Here is a 22,666-nt window from a genome sequence, read left to right on the forward strand (position 1 = left end):
GAATGACACAGCCTCCATGCTAAAAGAGCTACATGTACCAATAATCAGAACATTGTTGAATGTTGCTATAGGTGTTCACTATTAGTGTTAGTACCAATTACCATGGTCCCAGCGCATGTGTACTATGCTGACAGCAGACAAGTGTGTGGGACAAGTGTTTCAAATAACTCAGATTGCATTTACTTCACATCACAGAAATTTATTGATGTCAAAAGATAAATACATTCAGTTCTACTGTGACATAGTTTACAACTGAATTGTGTGCTTTATTTCCCCTAGTGCTGATGTAACACTACATTAACTGCTAAGTAGAGAAATTTACAGACCAACTCCACATACAAATTCAACATTACAAACCTCACTCTGTCTTTTGGACATAGTAAAAGCGAAAAGAGAGCAGCCCACTACTCCAATGTGCAGCAAATCCAAATCTACAGTATTTACAGCACAACTATTCAAAATAATCAGCTTATAAGTAATTGGAATAAGATCACATAATTACTTAGAACTGAATATTAAAGCCACAACAGGGGTTGGCTGATGAACACAACACAGATATAGACGGCTTGCTTACCTAAGCAAATGTACACATCCTAATGGAAATAAAAGAGACTAACGTTTTTTTTAATGGACTGAAACAGCCTCTTTGTTTTTTGTTGTTGTTTTTTTTTACAAAAAGTTCAGCATGTTTCATGAATTTAACAATATTTTCCTTTCAGGTATTTTACTTCATATTTGTCTGTTTCAAATACATTAATAAATGTAAATAATACAGTCATATTTATATAGATATATACAGTATATAATCTGCAGCAGTTAGAACCTGCTGACTGTAATAATTTGAGAGTAAGTTCATTCCTAACAGGAGTGGCCAACCCACATACCTAAGTTTGTGTGCAATTCACTAGCATCATAAAGGGGATAATCAAAAACATGCTCTGCTTAAAGGGAGATGTTCATTCATTGCTGCAATGATCGAGGATGGGGTCAGTGAAGACAAATATTACAATTTTGTGAGAATAAATGATAGCGTGTGTCTTTGTTTCCATTAAAGGGAGGGTGGGGATGAGTTTGTTAAAGAGTCTCCAAAAGCCAATCAAACAGACTGGCTTGGAGAGACAGTCCCGCCTCGTCCTCCTTCTCTTGTAGCTTACAGAATTGGACTACAGCACTGAACAAATCTGCAATTCGCCATGCCTTTTGAGATATCAGGTGAACCACCCTCTGGAACTAAGAGAAAAGACAATGGTTTTATCAATAAATACAGGCTTATCAGTTTTAAACATAATTTGAATACTTTTTTTCACAGTTATATAATCTAATACCAATGCTATCAGTATGAAGTAAAGCCATTTGACATAATAACAAAATGTTCCTACCTTTGCAACCCTCTTCTCCTTGGATTTTCTGAAGCAGAGAATTGGGAAGCCCAGCTCAGAGGCGGCGATCCACTGCAGGGCCACTCTGAGTTCTGAGTCCATACATTCTGGCTCCAGGTCGCAGTTTACCACTAAGAGCTCTCTGAGATTGGTACTGCCTCCTGCCGTACATGCTGAACTGTTCTCTGAAATATCAAAGATATGGGACATGCTGTATTGGAGGTCATCTCTATAAAACACATTGTTGCAGACATGGCTTTTGGCCATCACAGCACTGTGGGACTGCAGAGTTGAGCTTCTGTAGCTGGGACATCAAAAACAAACCTTTAAATGCAATTACAAAGTATGCTCAGCGTCATACAACAAAGCTATCCTAGGCCCAATTTTGCTTTAGGATAATCTTTGTGCAGGATAAGTCATTAAAAAAATATGACTATAATGGGGAACACTTCTATGCCTAACGTTGCTCAAGGGCTCTTTGTGAGCAGTTGAGATGATGAACTGCAGGAAGGGAAGTTAGAATTAATCCATTTCATCCAAGTAGGAATTTCTTTCCTTAACATGATGTCTTAAAATAAGATGTCTTTTTAATAGCATTTTATGTCTTCTTTTTTTAAACCCTTAATATACAATAGTATAAATGAAATTGTGCCTGCCATTTTTTGGGTACTTTAATGTGTACAGTATAACACTGAGATGTAATATGAATCTTTGACTACTCTTACCAAAAACATTCACTTTGGTTCTTGCCAGGTGTCCTTCTTCTGTCTCCTCACTTAGAGAAAAATAAATATTGAAAGCTGAAAGTTACAATGACACAATACAACATTTTGAGGAAACGAATGCAAGAACATTTGTTAGCATCATAGGTTAGCATGAGCTAAGGTAAAATAGTTAGCTAATGGTAACTGGGGTAAGGTGGGGGTGTTGGTTCAGCCCATTTGCCCATTTTTGATTAATCAAAGTTGGGTGGTGTCAGCTCCTGCTAATATGATGTCACCCAGAGCCCCAAAATAAAGGCCTCATGCACCGATCAGACAACCTATGGTTAATGTTTCTTTCCTGATGTTTTTATACAGTCTTTAGTGAAATTACAAGAAAATGCAACATGCTGTCAGTAAACTTGGTATTCATGAAAAAAAATTCAAGGTGGACATGAGAGTGAACCCAATGTGCAATACTTGACTACATGCTGTAGAGACTGGCATATACCTGGTTACTGTGCTCTGAGTTGTCACATCAGAAAAAGCATCCAGGTCTGCCAGGCCGAGACTAGATGTGCTGCTTGTCCCATTCCTGCAATTTAAAAAATAAATAAATGAGGCACTGTCATTTTCATGTTGACGCTGACATGTGGAGGGAGCAAAAACCAGACAGCAGTGGACGTCATGTTGTTCGTTAGCTGGTGATTAAGTAGCAGCTGTAGCAGAGCTGGGAGAGCTGGTGATTTTGTCTGGTAGCGAGTCTGCCTGAATATGGGGATGAGATTTGAAGGTAGTTTAAGTGTGTAATGTGGACAGGCAAGGCTAGATGCCATGCCTTTGTATCACAGCATGGATTAGGTATGAGGTGGGGTTAAAGTAAGCAGGTAGATGGAAAGCTTGCAAGGAGCGGCAGGTGCTATGATGGTGTAGTAAAACTCTGAACACCATCAAGTTTCCTACTTTTTTCAATAAACTACATAGCAACACCTTCAGAAATAGATATATAAGGTCATGCAGATAAAGATAAATATATTAAAGCAATGTTATTTGGGCCATTACTGATTATTGCCTTTTCTTTTAAGCAAAGCAGGGCATCTTTCAACTATAGATATGAATCTGATGAAGGAGAGAATGGTGTGGCAAATGTTCTGCATTAGGCATTATGCAACATCACAATCCTGTTCCCATGTAGCCTTCTGCTGGAGCCTGTCTGGAGTGCAGGCAGGGTCTAACACTAAATGGCTTTATGGAGTGAGCCCTTTTGCCATATACCACTTTAGCCAGTGTTGGAACTGGAGCAGCAGGGAGTCAACTAGAATTGGCACACCAGAACACAAGTGTCAGCAGCGATGGGGTGAGGGTGGGAGTAGCAGCATTTGGTGCAGAATCGAGGAGCAACGGTTACTGACCCCTCACTCAGCTGGATAAAACTACTGGTCTCCTCGTGGGGGTCATCTTCAGGGGTTATATGGGACCAGCTGCCCATGCTCTCTTCACTGCTAGCACTCATTGAACGCTTGTCCCTCTTGACTACCGCAGCCACCACCACAGCTGGCCTGTCCCTGTCACTGCTGGGGAGAGCAAACCGACCAGTGACTGGTTGTGCACAATGTCTGCTGCAAGGTGTTTTTATCTTTGGCCATTTTCCCTATGTTCCCCCCTCCACCGTTTATATACTGTAAATATTGAATTTAATGGAAACTCCAACATATTTTATTAGCAATGGGACATGTTCTGTTGTCTTTTACAATTCACATAAACATTTTTTACAAAGCCTTTGGAAACTGAAATGACTGTGCCACGTAAACAAAAAGCTAATTCATTTCTGCTTTCATGCATCAGCGAACTACATTTCTCTTGGGCACTGCAGGGTTGTCAGGGTTTTGTTATTCCTTTGTTTATTTATTTATTTTGGTAACTTATTAAATTAAGTCATAATTAGATGTTTGAGAGCTTCCATCCTCAACAATTCTGGAGGGAAATCCGGTTTAATTGAATAGGTGACTGACTGAGTTCCACTTTTACACCAGGGACTAACAGTTCACATCACTTGTTTTCTGAATTACATGCATTGTCAAGAGAAAAGGAGCATGTCTCATACGTCCGTTGAGACCTGGGAGACTATCAGCTTTACCTTTCATTTACTGTTCAACATGATTTATTTCAAGGAGCTGACTTTATTAAATTACACAATACCAAATTTGGATATCATATGGCTGTACTTTATTCAGCTCACCGATAAGCCTGACATTACTTACCGGTATATGCATCACAAATTTTCATTTATAGTGAATTTTTATTAGACTAAAATGTTCCCTTTGGCGGAAAAATAGAAGATAACACATTGTTTTACAAATTATAAGAACACATTTTAACCACATTTATATTTGTACTGTACGTAGCAAAGCCTTAGCTTACTAACACAGATTGCTAGATGTCTGCCTCAAAAGTCTTAACATAGTTAATTGTCCAAAAGACCTTGTAAGATCCATGGATCATCACAAAAACCGATTCTGGTAACAACATGTCAAAGCTGATGCTACACAAGTGTGGTATAAGTTGAGCAGACGAGGAGATCACACTTATCCATGATATGAACAAAAAGCTGAACAATATGAACACAGCCTGCACCAAAGCTTACCTACAGTAATTTGAGACACATAGCCAGATGGTAGAAATGGAGAACAATATGAACATTTTCAACCAGAATGTGAACCCTAATCTAATATCAGTGGAGGATGCTTAAAAAAAAAAAAGTGGCCAAGAAAGCATCGGATCCTCATCAACATCAGAGACTATAAGACTATACAAGACTATAACACGAAGAATAGTCAGGACAGATAACAAAAGTTTGCTGACACTTATGCAAGGGAAACCATGCTTTATTAATAATTATGTAAAGAATGTATCTGATTTGGAATCTTTTATGCAAATGTATATGTACTGTATTATCTAGTAATAACATGTCTAACACAATGCCACACTGTGTTTGTGTAATGTCATGTCAAAGGGAACGTACTGGTCAAATAATTATTCAATCCAAGTTAAACTTCGGTGTGCATTCATATAAGTATATGTCAATTGTACAATATCTATCTATAACCAGCTATAAACAATCCTGCACATTACGATTAAAAGCTATACATTTTGCAGTAATTAATTTGATTCCAGTCTAAGACACCAACCTTTCCAGTCTTCCTTCCACACACACAACCTCTTCTTTTTTCTACTTGCCATGCTTCAGTAAAAATAAGGCACAATAATTTTTGATTCTGAAATTAGTAGGAGTCCTTGTTTTGCTAATACCACATTTAAGACTGAAATTTCCATTCTCTTTGTTATCTTAACACTAGCAGTTAATTCTAATCACCTTTGAGTGTGTTGTAGTTATAAAACATTACCTGAGATTGAGCCCAGTTTATACTGATTAAGAAGAGTTCAGCAGACTCCAGGGATAAACGATTAAAACAACTAAAATCCCTCTGCACAGAGCACATCGCTTCAACAGTGTGAATCACAGCCAAGCCAAAGCTTTTTCAGACCTCACACATTGCTAGAATAGATTAGTTTTCGCAGTCAATAGATCTTCTGTGTACCTGCCACACTCTGATCGAGGTCTAAGAACAGCTTTAATGCACTGTTGACCTTGGTTTTATTTGTTAAGGGCTAGCTTCTGCTCAACTTTATTGTTTATTTTTAAAACTAACCGTTTTATACTTTATTTCCTTTGCTTACACAAGTCAGATTGATCTGCTTGTCAAGTGAAATAATTCTGCTGGTGGGCTAGAAAAAAAACATACTTGTTAAAGATTGAAAGCAGTGCAATACCTGTCATTGTTGGCAGTAGCCTTCTCCAAAAGCAGTGTTTCCTGAGCTTCTCCATCTCTTCTTTCAGGGTTCATTTGACTCTCTTCCACCCTTTGATCTCCCTCAATGTGTATCAGTGGCACATCTCTGAGGCTCCTTGTGCAAGGAGCACTGTCACTTGCCTGGGACCCCGTTCTACTGCCAGCCTGCTCCTGGCTGGACCTACTCCGACCACAAGGAAGGTGAGATTGCTTGAACCCCCTTCTCCTTTCAACAACAGGCAAGTGTGGCTGAGGGCGTGGTCCAGGCATTCCCCCAGCTACATCTTGTTGTCCCCCAAGTGCAGACTTGCCAATATCTACAATATCAGCTGCCAGTCGATTGGCAAATTGTTGCACATGGGTCTGGGAGTCGCCTGAAGCCTCCAACTCAATACCGTCCTCAGGATCGGGAATAATCTTATTCTTTCTCATTAAGGACTCAATAGAACTTGACCAGGTTTCATGGATCAGCATATCAGTAATATGGTCAGTCTTGCCCCTTTGATAGAGGCATGAGTCAGATTTACAGAGTCCTGTAGCAGACACTGAGTTGGTGGGGAAAATATTCAATGTGTCTCCATGCACATTACGGGCAAATCCGTCAAAAGAGTTGGCTTTTATGGGCGAGTTGACAGTCAGTCGAGAATCTGAGGAGCGCCGGTCAGGGACAGAGGACTGTCTTATGCAGAAAGGTGATCTAGGAGAGGGAGGGAAAAGGCTGTTGCTCCACTCTTTAGTCTTGGCCATGCTATAGTCTTTGTTTTCCTTATCCATATCTCGAAGCATGAACCGGTAGAACTCCTCTGAGATACTCTCTGTGCTAGACTGCTTAGACAAACAGGATGAAGCCCTGATGTTAAGGTGTCCATTTTTCTTTGTTGCAGCCTGTTGCACAGCTGCAGTCAGAATGCTGCTGGCATTTTTCCCTGCGTAGTAGTCCAGCAGAAGGTCAAAGCCTCTGCCTTCAGTCTCCATCTGGTTTACCATGAATCGTGAGAACTCATCCGTGATGCTCTCACAGCTAGACTGCTTAGAGATCGAGCTACCCCGGCTTAAATTCTGACCTAACCGACTGCCGGGGCCCAGGGTGTTGGCTCTCCCCAAAGGGTCTGCGTCTTCTTCTGGAATGCTTTCATAACTGGACGCTTTCCCACGGCTCCACCTCTCACATTGCAGCCTACTGCGCTGCTGGCCTGATTTGGACGTATCCACCACATTGAGTTCAGGGCAGTTCATGATCCTGGCTGTGACTTCAGAGGCAAAAAGGGCAAACGGGTCCTGAGGTTCATCAGGGTTGACTGACTCATCCACCACCCGGTTTACCAGCCTCTCCATTAGTTCTGGTTGTTCCTCTGTTTTTCTCTTAATCTCACTGAGGCGTGGTGCCCGATGTTTCCTGGAGGATGTATTGCCGTTCTGACCCTCTTTTCTCCTAAGCACTGTGCGACACGCCGGTATCAGGTACGCTTCTGGCCCTTCATTAGATGTTCCAGTGAGGGCACAGAACCAGGGTTGTTTCCCAGTCGAGTTTTCCAGACAAATGGCTGCCAGTTCTGTGGCCATGGACACCACTGTAGTAGCCAAATCCTCAGCATAGCACGAAACCGGTGTCCTGGACTCAGACTCTAGCTTCAAAGAAAGCAGAGAATTGCACGAGTTGAGGGAGGATTGTGGCGTTAATGAGGCCTGTTTGCTGTCACTGCTTGTCACTAGTCGACCCCTCCTATCTGTGCTGTGAACTTGGATTTCACTTAAAGGTTCTCTGAATGCTCCACTACCCTGCTGTGGATCAGACAAGTCTTTGGATTTAGACTGACTTTGTCTGCATAATGACTCCTGCTGTTGCTCTTTGAAGTATGCTGTGATGGAAGCTGCAGGAACGTCACTGTCCTCAAGCACAGGATTTTGTTTAAAGCTTGGTACGACAGGAGACTTATCTGTATGAGGTAATATGCCACTCAGGTTCTCATTGTTAATGGATTCACTATTGTCACTTAAGCTCTGTACATGACGTAATGGATCCTTACTTTCCTTTGCAGTAGCAAGCTCACGACCAGATACGCCACCTTCTTGTGTTACGCTGGACCCTTGTTCACATTTTGAGATGTGACTGATTTTTTTTTGCGTCACATAAAGAATATCAAAAAGCAAGTTGTTTACACTGTCCTGCATAAAAACCTGAAGGCTTTGACTCTCTTTTCCAGCACCCTCAAGCTCTTTTTTCTTTTTAGCCTTCTCTAAAGCATGCTTGAATAGGCCGTCTGCCACTTCATTTATCAAGTCCTCCACCTCCCTTTCGTCCATGCAGCATTTTTTTGGACATGTGATACCATCCACTATCTTGTTATGTGTGGTCTCCAGCAGATGTGCAACACTCCTGTAGCCTTGTGGTTGAGTCAGCACTTCAGCGGCTTCCCTGTGCAGGATCTCAGCAATGTTGGCTCGAAAAGCTTCAACGCTTGTTCCCTCTGCCACACTGCAGTGCAGCGGGAAAGCTGCAGAGGCCTTGGCGGCAGACATCAGACCCTGCGATGCCGTGTAAACCTCAGTGGAATCTTCATCAGAATCACCACCGTGTTCTGACTTCTCTCTTAGCTCTACAGCTGCTACTGCTCCAGCCACCTGCGCCATGCCACACATAGCTGAGGAGATAGAGTAGTCACTTTTTTCCTCAGCATCTTGCAGCTCCTCACCTTTATCTTCATCTGAGGAAGACTTGAGGGCGAGCGTTTCAGTCAACTGTGGGTTAGTAATCGTGCCAATAACACTGGCGGCACAAGCCAAAGCCACCTCTACACGTTTCTGCCCTCCGTTGTAATGTACAGTGTGAACTTGGGTCTCGTTCTGTGGCATTTCTTCAGTTTTGGCAGTGTGGTCATGCACGCCAGCCGCGTGATTCTCTGGCCACTCATCAGAAATGTCTGGACTTTGAACTATGACAATTTTGGGAAGTTCAAAAGAGCAGGTACGTTGTTGTGAAGATTCTTTCATCTTTGATGGACCAGTGGAGTTGGAAGGACAAGTAGAAAGGGAGACGCTTACAGCTGCCTCAGAGATAAAGGAAGCCTCATCTTGAGAAAGTCGTATGAAGGCATCTTGCAGGACTGACTCAGCCAAATTGCTAGCATAGTGACCAGCTGATTCCTTTGTATGGTGGCTTGGTCTTGGATGCCCTTCTCTTTTCACATCCTGATTCGGATGATGAACCAGCTGTCCCCCGTGACATGAATGTCTGATAAAGTGCTTCTGCGCAGCTTCAGTTGAGCTCTCTCCCAAGTTACCACTCTCTGGTTCTGTGGAGAGATGGGGAAAAACATGGAAATAGAGGGAATGAAAATGCTCTCAATGATAAGCTCCATCAGTTTCCAAAATATCAAGCCCAGAGAAGAGTACTACCCTGCTTTACCCTTCATTGATTGTTTGAGCTGGTGATAGCCTATTCAGTTGTTCTTTGGACAGAAAATTTTAGATAATTATTTCAATCTAACATCCTGTATATTCATCCCCTCATCATCATAAAGATAATAAATACACTCTTATCTCTTACACCATGCATTTTCATGCACTATTTAAGTAATTGGTGTTAAAAGAACGGGTGTTTAAACAGTGCAATATTAAAGGGGATCTATTATGAAAAACACGTTTTTTCTTGCTTTAACATGTATAAAGTGGTCTCCCCTCAGCCTGCCAACTCAGAGAAGGAGGAAAGCAACCAAATTCTGCAGTGTCTGTACAGCCGCCCGGATGAGCCATCCAGTGTCATGTGGCTTCTACGAGCCGTTCAGAATCTGCTCCATTTCGTTACGTAACCAAAATGTTATTTACATAGGTTGTCCTCCGATGCGTGAAACCACGGCCACAACTAACTCCGTCGGCCGGAGCTTCCGCCATTTTTTCGTAGCGGTGTATAGGGTCATTCAGGCAGCCAATCAGCACAGTGCCTCATTATCATAGCCCCGCCCACTCAGAATCCAGCATAGATAATGAGGTTAGAGACTGACATTCCTCAGAGGCTGAATTTCTAATTTATTTAGCAAAAAAAATCACTGACATTTAAGACATTCAAGGCCTGTTTAAAATAGGTATTAGATGCCATAATAGGTCCCCTTTAAATGCAGGTTGTAATTCTACAAAAAATGCAGTTTTTTAAACCTAATGTCTTCCCAAAAAACATGATGACAATGTTACCAATTTGAAACTGATATATCATATATAATGCCAGAATTATATATATATATTCAATCTGGGTTTTCATTGGTTAGATTTTGGTAACATTAAAGTATGCCCTCTAACTTAAAAACAGTAAACTATGTTCTTTTAAGCTTCAAACTTGAATTTGGGCTCTTGAGATCCTAAATACAGATACATCTTTACAACTCTTGTTATCAAAACTCCGGTCAACTATCCACTGATGATTATTGTTTGTCACAGAGGACGTAAATTAACTACAAGGTCATACACATCATGACGGACGGTCTTGGGCGGTTTCTCAGACTGATTCTGATGTAATGTATGAATCAGTTTTAAAAAACACCTGCTCTGAAGAGTTAATGAAGCTCACCATTTCTCAAGCCATCATCCTCGCTGTCATCCCCAAGGTGCTCGGAGGCTGTCAGGAAGTCTTCTTCTATGGATGAGATAGAGCGGTTGGTGTCATCATCAACCCTCTGTCCAATTGGTCGGCCGTGCTGAGACTGTCGTTCCTTTCCCCACTGCATACCAATCATGAACTTGTTGATCTCAAAGATGATGCTTGAAGGTGTCATGGAGTGCCTCTTCCCTGAACACTGAAGCAGGCACACACCTGTATTTCTCTGCTGTTTGGCCTGAAAGGTGACACAGACACATACTTATCTCAATACACATGAAGATGTAGACAGATACAGATACAATGCAACCACCTATGCAAGCATAAGCACGCACTAAACCTATACTGTACATTATGTTGCGTATAAAATGTTTAACACTGTGTCTCCATTGTGCTTGTTTTTACCGTTCTTGGATATGCTCATGCAAGTTTAACTATCTTTGTATTTGGCAATCTATTAAAAAAACAAAAAACTGTCAGAGGAAAATAAAAAAAAAGGTAAGTGGGTCATTTAGTAGTTCCTTTATTTGTTATGTCTGTTTATTTTTTTCTGTATGCTGAAATAAAATGTTAAACTCCATTTCCATTCGATTTTCCATTGTTGCCACTGTGAGGGGATCTTTTCAATATGCATTAGTTTAATCTATATACTACACAATTCAATGCTGTTGTTTTTTTAATAAAACCTTTTAGTGTAGAATTTGAGTGACTTACTAATTGCTTATTGTTACAAGAAAACATTTGATATAATTCATTTGTGATCATATATACTTTTAAAGCTGCATCTGTTACTGTCCTGGATTTCAACGTCGTCTGATGCAGCTATATTTGTACCAGACAGCATGGATGACAGATGAATTTGAAGATAAATACAGGTGTAATCAACATCCAGTGTTTGCCAGAACAGTTCTCTGCTACAACAGAAGATGATTAGATAACTTCAGTGAAATAACAGAGTTGGAATAAGTTGCTACTTTTTCCTCACACAAAAGGTTGAATTCCAATCACACAACATGGCTGTACAGCAGAGCAGCTACAGCTCTTTGCTCCACAGTCCGGTTACTTAAAAGGGCGGATGCTATCAAGTATTTGAAAATGACTGGAAACTCACCTGCGGAGAGGAGCGTTGGTTTTTTTGGCAAGTTTCGGGGGCTTCCAGGCCCCCAAGCAGTAGGATTTCATTTTCTTTTGGCTGGTGGATAGTCAATAATTCAATAAGCTTTGGCAGGTCTGGAGACATTGAAGCCAATTTCTGTGAGACACATGCAGAACAAAAAGACAATGCTAAATACTGGGGTGGCATTTATAAGACTTCAAGACTGAACATTATGCGTTCTCGTGGCTCCATGTCAGAAGCACATAATTATAAAATCCCTCGGGTGAGAAGTCGTGAACTTTGTGGAACGATCATTGATCGGTCCCCACTGTCACCACCAGCTGCAGATCATCTGCATATCATCTAAACAAATCAGCCCTCTAATTCTGGATAATGATCTTGAATCCATGGCAACGGAAGAGATGTGTGTAAAATACAATGAACCTACCTCCTGGGAGATGAAAAGTGGGCAGAAAAGGAAACGAGGCAGCAATGATGAGAAGAGGGAATGCGTGAGTGAGTGAGTGTGGATGACGAATCAGCTCACCTTGATGCTTTTTTCATCGTGAGTTTTCTGAGGGTCCAAATTTACAAAACACATCTAAGAAACAGAGATGGAGAAAGGGCATCAGAGCATGACAAAAAAAGAGTACCAGTGGAGAAGAAAATATTTTTTTTAAAGGAGATATTTAATAGTTAAACTGCTGTCCCACTTCTCGAAACGTTATTTCCTTGACTCTAATCCTATTAACATAAAAAAAAAACCATACCCCCCCAATGTGACACACACTAACAGCATCTGTCTTTTGTGTCTGACTAACCACAGTATGGGAGTGTTTGTCATCGGCAGATGCTTCTATTACATGACTTGTAGCCTGTCAGCGAATGCGAGCCCCGTCTCGACTCCTTCACGTGGCTCCCTCTCCTGCCTCACACTCCTTTGCTCCAGGCTCTGGGTTTAATGGTCTATGACAGAGTCCTCATGTCAGTGCTGGGACACAGGGACTATCTTACGGCTGCTGTTGGACCCAACAGCACAAAGCCTCTGATTTAAGTTGGCATAGCCAAGTTACTCCTATGTGGCTAAAAGAAATTGGGGCAACTTCTAAGAATTCGAGGAGGGGGTGGTTCCCACTTCTGCAGATATATTCAGTGTGCACGTGCAAGGTATAGTGATGTTTTTATGGATTAACTGATATTCTCAGTCATGAGCATATTCATTTTTGAACATGTTTAACGGCATGGTTGTCATTACTGATCAAATCTAGTCATACCGTGAGTGACTGAGGCTGTCTCCCGCTTTCAAATGCAAAACACCCGAGGTGGGATTCTGCTATCTCTTTCACCGCCGCATCTCTATCCTCCTTACCTGCTGCTGCTGTCTTCCCCTGTACTCTGCTCTCTAGACTTGTGAAAAGTATACATAGTTTCACATAACCTACTGCCAAATCACTGGGAACTGTCTGGCAGGCTTTTAAACAGCACATGTGGGATATAATATGTTTTCATCATCTGTTTTGTATAAAATCGATATCCCCAAAATGCTTCAATAATTCACAAAATATCCCCCAAGTGAAGGTGTATGTATTACATATTTTTTGCCATTGCTTCTTGTGAAATCAAGTTATGTTGCCTGTCTCCTCGCTGTCATTGTAAAACTGCTACAACAATAACATTTCTCATTGTACTCGTAAGCCATCCTACAAAAGAAGGATGTAGTTAAGCTTTAATTTGCATGTTTTTCATCCTTTGAGAGACACTTTAGCTTTCTGCCTTTAAGAAAATGCACAGATTAAACAAGGGCGAGTGAAAATGTCTGCAGAGTCAGATTGGATGGGCTAAAATATCCTGCGGCACATTCAGAACAGACCAAAGCCCCCAACCCCAGCCCCACGCTGCCATCTCTGTGGCATCAGCCAGTGAAAGAAAACATTTTCCAAACCATTGAGGCCAGTGTGGGAAAAATTTGTGATTGAAAATTGAGTTGATCAAAAAGAAAATGAAAAAGGAAAGTGGGTGAAGTCAGTGGCAACAAAGAAAATATTTGAAAAGGCTTCCCTTAAAAATCCCATTTCAGTTGTGACCCCCCCCCCCCCCCCCCCCCCGGTTTTCCTGTGCCCTTGTGGAGTGCACGTGTCACCTATAGCCACCCAGAGGATTTCTCCTTTGTTACCTCCCACACACAATAAAAATCTCATTTAGTGGTAAAAATAGTTTTCCTGTTTCCTCTGGTTTGCTCACATCAGTTTACTGAGCGTTGTGGGGACTTTTTAGTCAGATCCGTTTTTAAATGTCAACAACGTACACAGAGGACCTGCAATGAATTCACACCATTTACCAGAAGCATTGATTCTAGTCTTGTACTACCTGGCCAGTCTGCAGGACACATGCTACCTTTTCATCATATTTTTAAATGTGGCTGCAGTTTTATATGAGAGTCTGGACTAATAAAATATAATGTATTCTAAATTTGAAACTCCTATGCAACATATAAACCAGGATCTATTCATTATTCACATATGCTGATATAAGAAATCATCCGAGGGGAAGCAGCGACAGCACCTTCCTTTGCCTGCGGAGGCAATACAAGGGCAAAGCAAAGCGAAAGATCCTTGTGACCTTGGGAAGGGTTGAAGCAATTTAACCCATCACACGGTGAAAGCCAAGAGGCAGCTGTTCTAAATTTAGGAGGCAGAGGATCATCTAGCCATCTGATGGTGACACAAGCCGGGGGACACGCTCTGATTCCATCGGTTTTTCACACACACACACGTTAGACAACACACACGACTGCGCCTGAAGAACTGGCCGTATAAACATCAGCTTGGGAAGATGAAGGGAAACGGGGAAACAACGTGCAGTGACGTTCTTCATAATTGTCTTTTTAGCTGGTAAATGATACAATAATGTCATCAGTTGATCATTATGCGTTCAGTTGCTGCCTGCCAGTTTTAAGTAGAAATATGACTGTGGAAACAATAACAAGCTTCAAGATTCATGGTGCCCACTGAGGGTATGTGTTTGCTCCTTGAAAGGTGGTCGAGGTGCATCCCCTGTCTGTCTGAAAGTCTGTGCTGACATAGCACCCATGTTCACCCAGATCTTTAGTTATGGTTTGAAGGACGATAAGTAGAATTGTCCACCTATCCTGATTTAATGGTGGTAAATATTGATAATATATATATATATATATATATATATATATATATATATATATATATATATATATATATATATATATATATACGGTATATATATATATATATATATATATATATATATATATATATATATATATATATATACGGTATATATATATATATATATACGTATGTTTTGAAAACGTAATACCTGCAACTCAGAGTTGTGTTGAAGTGTGTTACTTTGTTTACTCCTGAAGTTACAATGTTGAGGTGGTGAAATAGGAACAATTGTCTTCTAATACAGTACAAAGGCCATTAGTTCAATTTTCTCTTTACCAATCCTGTGTGCATTTCTCTGGACTGCTTTTTTCTTTTTTGTTCTTCTAAACTTTAAATGGACATCCACAGTTGGTTTCCATTTCCTAGTTACAGTGACTGGGGAAACGGCTACTCCAAAACATCTTGTACCTTTCTTTGAGTTTTTTCCTGATCTAGAAATATCATGTTTTAACTTTAAAAGATAAGAAGTTACTTAGGTACTTGTTAGTAGATGACCGCTGACACTTTTTGAGTCAGATAATTTATAAAACTTTAAAACATTTGTATTTCATGCCCTTTCCTAAGCCCTCAGAAAATGACTGAGGTTTGAGTCCACTGTAAAAATTACCTGAGAGCTCACATTTTATTGTGACCAAACCTTTTCATGATCCAGCTTTGAATAAAAACATCCTGCTGAGTATTTTATCCTTAGAGTTTTATGGGTTCTGTTTAATTTTTATGCAATACTTTTGGGGAAGAGTTGCTCAGAGTTGTGTGGAATTTTTTATACTCACCACAAGTTCAGTGTACTGTGGTTAGGTAGAGTTCGGTCATGAGATCAAGTCAACCAATTATCCTCAGTCTTAGTTCTCACAGCAGTGTGAGATCCTGAAATCTTCTGCTTTTCTGTCAATCAAAAGCTGTCAATAACCTCTGCAACCTCATGTGCATGTGGAGTCTGTTTTTTCAGTAGGTGCCTGACTCGTGTAAATTTACAGCTGTGCTCAGCAACGGCGCAAACAGCCCAAGTGAAACTAGACTCTGACCACTTGTGCTGATTAACTGCAAAGACTAAACTGGGCAGAGTTCTTATAAAGCTTTTGGAGAAGTAAAAGGCCAGTATATTTTACCAAACAGCAAAATGTAAATGACAGGCTTTAAGTCTCTTTAAGTATCTTTGTCTTAAAAAAAAAGGTTCAGAGAAAATCGCAGATGTATCATTTCAGTTACCTCCTTACCTCAGTAGTCAGTCCTTGTTAAAACATTCCCAAATTGGTTTTCATCAATAAAATTTCTTTGCTAATTGTTATAAATTAACACCAACTTTTTTGTATAGTATAAGTCAGACAAAATATACAGCGTACTCACTTGAGTCAAAGTGTAGATACTCATGGTCAAATGTTGATGTCAAATTGAAGTTGCTCAGTCAAACTATTACTTAATTTAACGTATCAGAGTATGCATGTTTAAAAATACTTAGACATTTAAAGTACATTTAAAAATATCCTAAAACATATTGGCTCCCAAATATTAAAACATATTGGAATCCCGTATGGACACACATTAAAGAAAACCTATGCAGGCAGTTCAGTGTATGTTTTTCAGATCACATCCCTGCGGTCCCCAGAAAATAGACTAAATAACTTTAGTTAAATAGAGCCTAGGTTCATTATATCAGAATTGACGGGACAAACAGGTGATACTGTAATGTTGTCAGTTAGATCGTTTTTATTTTTCCCCTCACCTGACCCTGGACCAGCCCATAATGTAATTTTATCAATCGGCTGATTTAATGAGCCATTTGCAGTTTCACTGTACCTGCCGTGTGTATTTAGACTTGCATGGCTTAATCTTTGAGACAAGCATATGCTACTGGCAGGATCAACCAGGTATGTGCTTGTTGCAACATAGTAATTTCACATAATTTTATTTAAAATGTTGATCTGAAATGGTTGTTTTTTTATGTTTAGTTACATATCTCACCATGGTTTATGAGGTCGGACAGTGAATGTTTGTGAGCCATAGTTAAGTTTGTGAACAGTAACAGATTATTCATTTTTAAAACCTCAAACGCAATCTTGAGATATGGCTGTGAATGCTTAGATCTTACATCTAAGTGACGTTTTCTCTCCATTCAACTGCATACAGTATCACTTAGACAGACTGCAAAGAACTACAAAAATGCTGGTTGGAAAATTTAGAAGGTAAAATGGTGGTAACAAGAACATTCGTAAAAATGTAGAGGGGTCGAAAGTAGTTGAATGGTTGAATAGTTGAATTATAGATACTCTCCGTATGTAAAGTACTTAAATACAGTACATTAACATTGTTATTGGCTACCTCTGGTATCATTAGATGAATGTGTTGTCCAGCTCTGATTCTGTAGCGGCACTCGGCCGCAATAACATCAGAACATTCAATGTGCTTCGCAGACAAAGCGCTTTAAATTTTACTTTCTGAGGGCATATTTGAAACTTCCTGAAAAGGTCATACGGTTGAGTTCCTTATATTGTTTAACTTATTTATTTTTAGTTTCCAGATCAAAGATAAGTACTGCATTCAGATATTCTTCTTCTCTGAGCAGTTAAATTTAAATAATCCACAGCACAAACAAAATTCTGGTTAAGTGAGGATCATGCACCAAAACACAAAAAGTGCAAGGATTGTAAACTTTTATGCATTTTCAGATTCAGTTTGATTGATATTTCAGATATGCCTGCTCACATGGTATAATACTGCCGTGACCACCATAATGTCAATGATGTTGTGTCATCATTAGGGATGGGAATTGATAAGATTTTTTCGATTCCGATTCTCTTATCGATTCTGCTTATCGATTCGATTCTTTATCGATTCTCTTATCGATTCTCATTTGGAAAAAAGGAGAAGAAACAATTTTAGTATCAACTTTGTTTTAATAAAACAAAGTTGATACTAAAATACTAAAAAGAAACAATTTTAGTATCAACTTTGTTTTAATAAAACAAAGTTGATACTAAAATTGTTTCTTTGTTTCAATTTCTTTGTTTCTCCGACCTTTTTTGTTCAAAGATATAAAACTTTTATATCTTTGAACAAAAAAAATAGTCCCCACAAAATGATTTGTAATATACAGTAAAATATGTATTTAATATAAAATAATAATAATAAAATAAATATTCTTCTGTAGAAATTAACGAAAAACAATAAATTATTTTGTAGCAATTACACAAGAATGTCCAGTAACATGTTCAACACCACAAACTTAGTCACTGCTGGTGACATTCATCTATTCTGGCCTGATACTCTTCCCTGCCTTGATAAAAGGAGAATCTAGCGGTAGATGCTCTTTAACTTCTCCCATAGATGAGATGATGCTGCAGCTGCGTCAGGAGCTCCGCTGTCCGCCGGAGCGCAGCTCTTCTAAAGCATGATTTATGGTTCCGCGTTAAATCGACGCAGAGCCTACGGCGTAGGGTACGCGGGACGCGCGCCGTACGGTGCGTGTCGCCGCGTACCCTACGCCGTAGGCTCTGCGTTGGTGTAACGCGGAACCATAAATCAGCCTTACCACATGCAGGCTGACTCCACGCTCCCAGCGGATCAGCCGGCCGAGTCCTAACAGTTTCCCCCCTTTGTTAAAATGTCCACATTGCAAGAATTGTCGCCCTGTTGTCATCCTTTTTGGTAAAATGTAACCAAACTTTCCAGCGTTTATGCCGCTTTGTCCCCGTGTTTTCCTGCTGGGCGCGAATGCGCACGTGGCGCAACGTGCTTGGTGACGTCATTCGCGCCGACTGGAATCGATAAGGGAATCGTTTGGGAAAAAGGCAAACGATTCCAAGGAATTGAAACACTGGGAACCGGTTCTCAACAAGAACCGGTTCTCGATTCCCATCCCTAGTCATCATTGACAAACTCAATAGCCTGTTTCAGCTATACTATGCTATGAATGCTAACACTGCAGACACATTTACATGCAAGGCATTAATTGTGCCAAATTACTTTTATATAAAATCCTATTAGGCCTTTCTGTCACGTGGGAAGACTTTGTTCTTTCTAGCATGCACAGTCACAGATTTTATACAGAAACTGAGCAATAGTTTAGCACATTACTTGCAATAATATGATCAATATAAATTGCCTTTGCAAACATTCAGATTATTTTGTCCTTCAAAGCTTAATTTCTCCTTAACAGTTCCCTCTCTGTGCTCACTTCTCTGATCCTCCCACACACAGCTGCTCTTGGTCCTTCTGTCTTCCTTTCTTTTTTCCTTGCTCTTTTTCAACCCACTACCACAAGGACATGTTGGGCCATGTGCCCACAACAAAGTGTCCCACAAGCATGGGTAAAATGTGACATGGACCCTTATCTGTAAGTGTTTCAAAGAGAGAGAGAGAGCACCGTGATCTATGAACATCTGGAAGCCCTAACCATGTATATAATTCTTAAACTCATCTGTTTTATAATGCTTCAATTTTGCCATGTATAGCAGTTGTAATCCCTAATCCTATGTTTTTATCCTTTTATCCGAACGAAGTTGGGTGGGTTTTGATCACGTGGTCTCTGGCATGGAGGTCAGCAAAATAAATCTACACATGTAGCCTACTTTCAAACGAGCATTGTTGCCTTTCATACTTGTCTGTTGTTCTTTGTGTTGCTCCAAAATGATGCCACCAAACTCTGTGGTGTCCTGAACTCAACGCTTTAGCTCGCAGCGCTGTGCCGTTCAATAGCTCAGAAATAGCAACAGAGCAAATCAAGCATATCTCACGTGAAGTCTTTGCTCATATCCTGGGAATTAAAGGGTACATTCACAGAGTCCATACTTTTTTTTCAGATAAAATGGCTTTAAAATAAATTTCTGTTCCTTCAGTGTTTCTTACAATAACAGTTTCATAAAAGGCGTAGGACAACAAACTGCTTTAAAGCACTTCCTCCAACTGACCCAAATTGACATAATCTCCAGAGTAGGAAATATAAAAAAATGGTAAACTTGTTCAAGGTAATAGGCTGATGACAGTTAAAGGCCCCAGCCTTAAAGATTTATATATTTTCTGAAATACAAGGTCAAATTTCAAGAACATTAACTTCTTTTGATGTCTAATTTGGTAATTTTTCATCCATGGAGCCATTGTTGAAGCTATTTAATAGTGGGTAACTAGTGCAGCAAATCTGCTTGGACCCTGATAATCACTGCTTGTGGTTATATTCGTCCCTGCATAAGCAGTCTACTGTGGTGCCCAAATTCAAGGCATGTGTCTGTTTGCCATGGCCTCCTAAGACCCCGTCCACACGTAGCCGGATATCTGCGGATATCTGCTAAACCGGAGATATTTTCCTACGTTTGGACCTGTCATCCACACGAAAACGCAAATAAACAAAGCTTTAAAAAAACTCCGGGCAAAGTGAAGATTTTTGAAAACTCCGTTTATGTAGATGCGTGTAGACACACACAACCGGAGTTTTGCGTTTTCGAACGTCACATTATGCGCCAAAACAACAACAAATCTGCTCTGACGTGCGACTTTTTGTTTACCCGCGGTGCCCGCGGCTCGGGCACTGCCCGGCTCCGCAGTGCCCGTGGAGCCGCGGAGGTGCAGCTTCCCCGGGAGCACTGTCATAAAATAAGCTGAGGATTAAGGTTTAAGATGATGTTAAACACATGACATCTAAAACTCCACGGCACCGTCGCAACAACTACGACACATCTCTCTCCCTGCACGTTTGCTCAAACCTGATGGAGGTCAGTTTTATTGTGAGGTGGGGATCTCACGCCACAAGCTCATTTTGTTAATATTGACCCTCATTTAGTCCCGTGCAGGGCGCTGCCTCCAAATGAAAGAGCAACAGAAGAATACATATTTGAAGTGCGTTAGGTGTGTGTGTTCAGGAGGATCTCAGTGGAAACACCCACATCTGCGCCTCCGCGGCTTATGAATGTGGTCGAAAACGCAGATCTTCGGTTATGTGTGGATGCAAATTTTTTTATAAACAGAGGGGGGAAATATTCGTTTTTAAAAATACCCGGCTACGTGTGGACGGGGTCTAAATCTGTCCTTGGACTGGATGGAAATGCCCCTGATGTTTCATTTCCTCTTGCAGCTTCATTTTCACTCAGAGGTCACTGTTTTATACATAGCTCCTTAAATCATAACATGTTTTGAATTTTCTGAGACAGTGGCAATTTTAATTATAATCCACTTAATTTAATTGAATTTAAATGAAGTTTGGGGCATAACAACATCAAGGCTCAGTGACTCTGCCATGTTAATTTTGTGCTGCAACCCACAAGCTACACAGTGCTGGTGTAGAATCCAGACAGGCATACGGATCCGTAAACATCCTTTTGTTGGCTCTCTTTTACTTAAACATTAGCCGATGAAATGGAAAAATAATGAAAAAGAAGGACGATGTCCTGCACATTGTGTGTTATGTTGATTTATGAACTTAACTGCTAAATATAGAAAAAAAAAACAGATGTGAAAATAATGTACACTTCATTAACAGCTGTGTCTTTTTATTTCTGTTAAACACTCCCAAGCTCTTATAATCACTGTTTCACCGTGACTTGCTCAGCTTGAAGCCGCAGGCTAGAGTGAAAACCACATAGCCGATGCTGTCCTAGTACATGAACAATATGAACGTGTCATGGAAAATCTTGAAAACAGAGGACGCATGCAGTAATATCTCTGTGGAGCATATGCACATCCCTGTTGGGTTGACAAATGTTTATAGTATCACACATTAGTCAGAAAAGGAATTTGAAAGTAACATGTCATAGAATGATGAAGAAAATGGTTAAGAGCAGTTAATGGACACTTAGTTTCTGTGTCTTTGAAATACATCCATGTTAATGTGAAGTTAAAACATACCAAGGCAGGCCCAGATGTTTTAAAAAAAAAAAGCTGTCATTCTATAACCCCAAAGACACATGCAGTGATATAAATGGGTTAATGTGACTTATTAATATTACATATGTTGCTTGTGAGCTGACACAGTGACCGTGATAGTGTTTGGGGCAGATTTATGTCTGATATTCATCCAACATTACAGCCTTGCTCTGATAAAATAAACAGTTCATTAGCCTCTGTAGGTTTTGTGGTCGTTGATATTGTTTTTTCTTTTTTTCTTTTTGTAAAGACTATTAATCACATGACTGAAATCTATAATTATTAAATGAAAAGAATATTCATTTTGTAATCTGTTAAAATTTTACCTACAAGATGGATTCTTTCAGTCAGGTGGCCTTGTGAGTAACCTCATTGCTGCAGAGCTGTCATTGGAAGTGGAGTGAAGAAAACCAAAACCTGGCTGCAGCTAAGAAATGTCTGCCAAAAGTGGTGAGTAAATCACTCATATTCAGCTATTAAGTATCTTTTACAGGCACAGGCTCTAATAATAACTGTTATCTAAATGTTGCATTCAGTGTCTTGAAAGCATAAAAAAGAGTCAGACCTTGGGCACCTGGAATAAAAACATGATACTATAGTTGGGTTTTGTGGATTCTGGAAATATAATAGTACTTTATATCAGAATGCTGGAAGACTGCTGTTAATTTGCTGGTAGTGAATGTGTTACCAGTTCCTTTTTTTTAATCAAATAAATGCATCCCGAATATAAAAAATGATTTAGAGATACCTTAGTTTAAATTGACCTCTGTATTAATCATCTATTTAATCTTTGATTAAAGTATAAAGGCATGAGGGCTGCAGAGAGAAAGCTAAATGAATGAGTCAATGAAATTAAAAAAAAGAGTGAATCAATAAATGGTTAGGTCTGGGAACATAGAAAGGAGAAGGGTTGAAAAAAGAAACAACATAGGAACAATACATAGGCGAATAAACAGAAATGTGAATGTATGCCTCATTTCATGAATAATTAAATGC

At 40.0% G+C, this 22,666-nt stretch overlaps 1 protein-coding gene across 3 annotated transcripts in view; it reads right to left on the reverse strand.

Annotated features, from left to right (window-relative positions):
• Positions 1-205: 205 nt before the first annotated feature.
• Positions 206-22,666, reverse strand: part of sphkap (SPHK1 interactor, AKAP domain containing) — a 190,012-nt gene continuing 167,551 nt past the window's right edge. For 2 of the 3 annotated variants that reach the window (XM_061719168.1, XM_061719169.1), the window contains 9 exons: positions 12,163-12,216; positions 11,631-11,771; positions 10,493-10,757; positions 5,912-9,224; positions 3,493-3,654; positions 2,592-2,675; positions 2,105-2,154; positions 1,380-1,564; positions 206-1,230 (listed from right to left, as the gene is read on the reverse strand). In XM_061719168.1, the coding sequence (XP_061575152.1) occupies positions 1,075-1,230; positions 1,380-1,564; positions 2,105-2,154; positions 2,592-2,675; positions 3,493-3,654; positions 5,912-9,224; positions 10,493-10,757; positions 11,631-11,771; positions 12,163-12,216 (4,410 nt within the window). In that variant the 3' untranslated portion in view covers positions 206-1,074. The remainder of the gene's footprint in view (positions 1,231-1,379; positions 1,565-2,104; positions 2,155-2,591; positions 2,676-3,492; positions 3,655-5,911; positions 9,225-10,492; positions 10,758-11,630; positions 11,772-12,162; positions 12,217-22,666) is intronic. The other variant, XM_061719170.1, reaches the window with a different exon arrangement.

This window comes from Cololabis saira, chromosome 4 (genome assembly GCF_033807715.1).
Source record: "Cololabis saira isolate AMF1-May2022 chromosome 4, fColSai1.1, whole genome shotgun sequence".
Classification (NCBI taxonomy): Eukaryota; Metazoa; Chordata; class Actinopteri; order Beloniformes; family Belonidae; genus Cololabis; species Cololabis saira.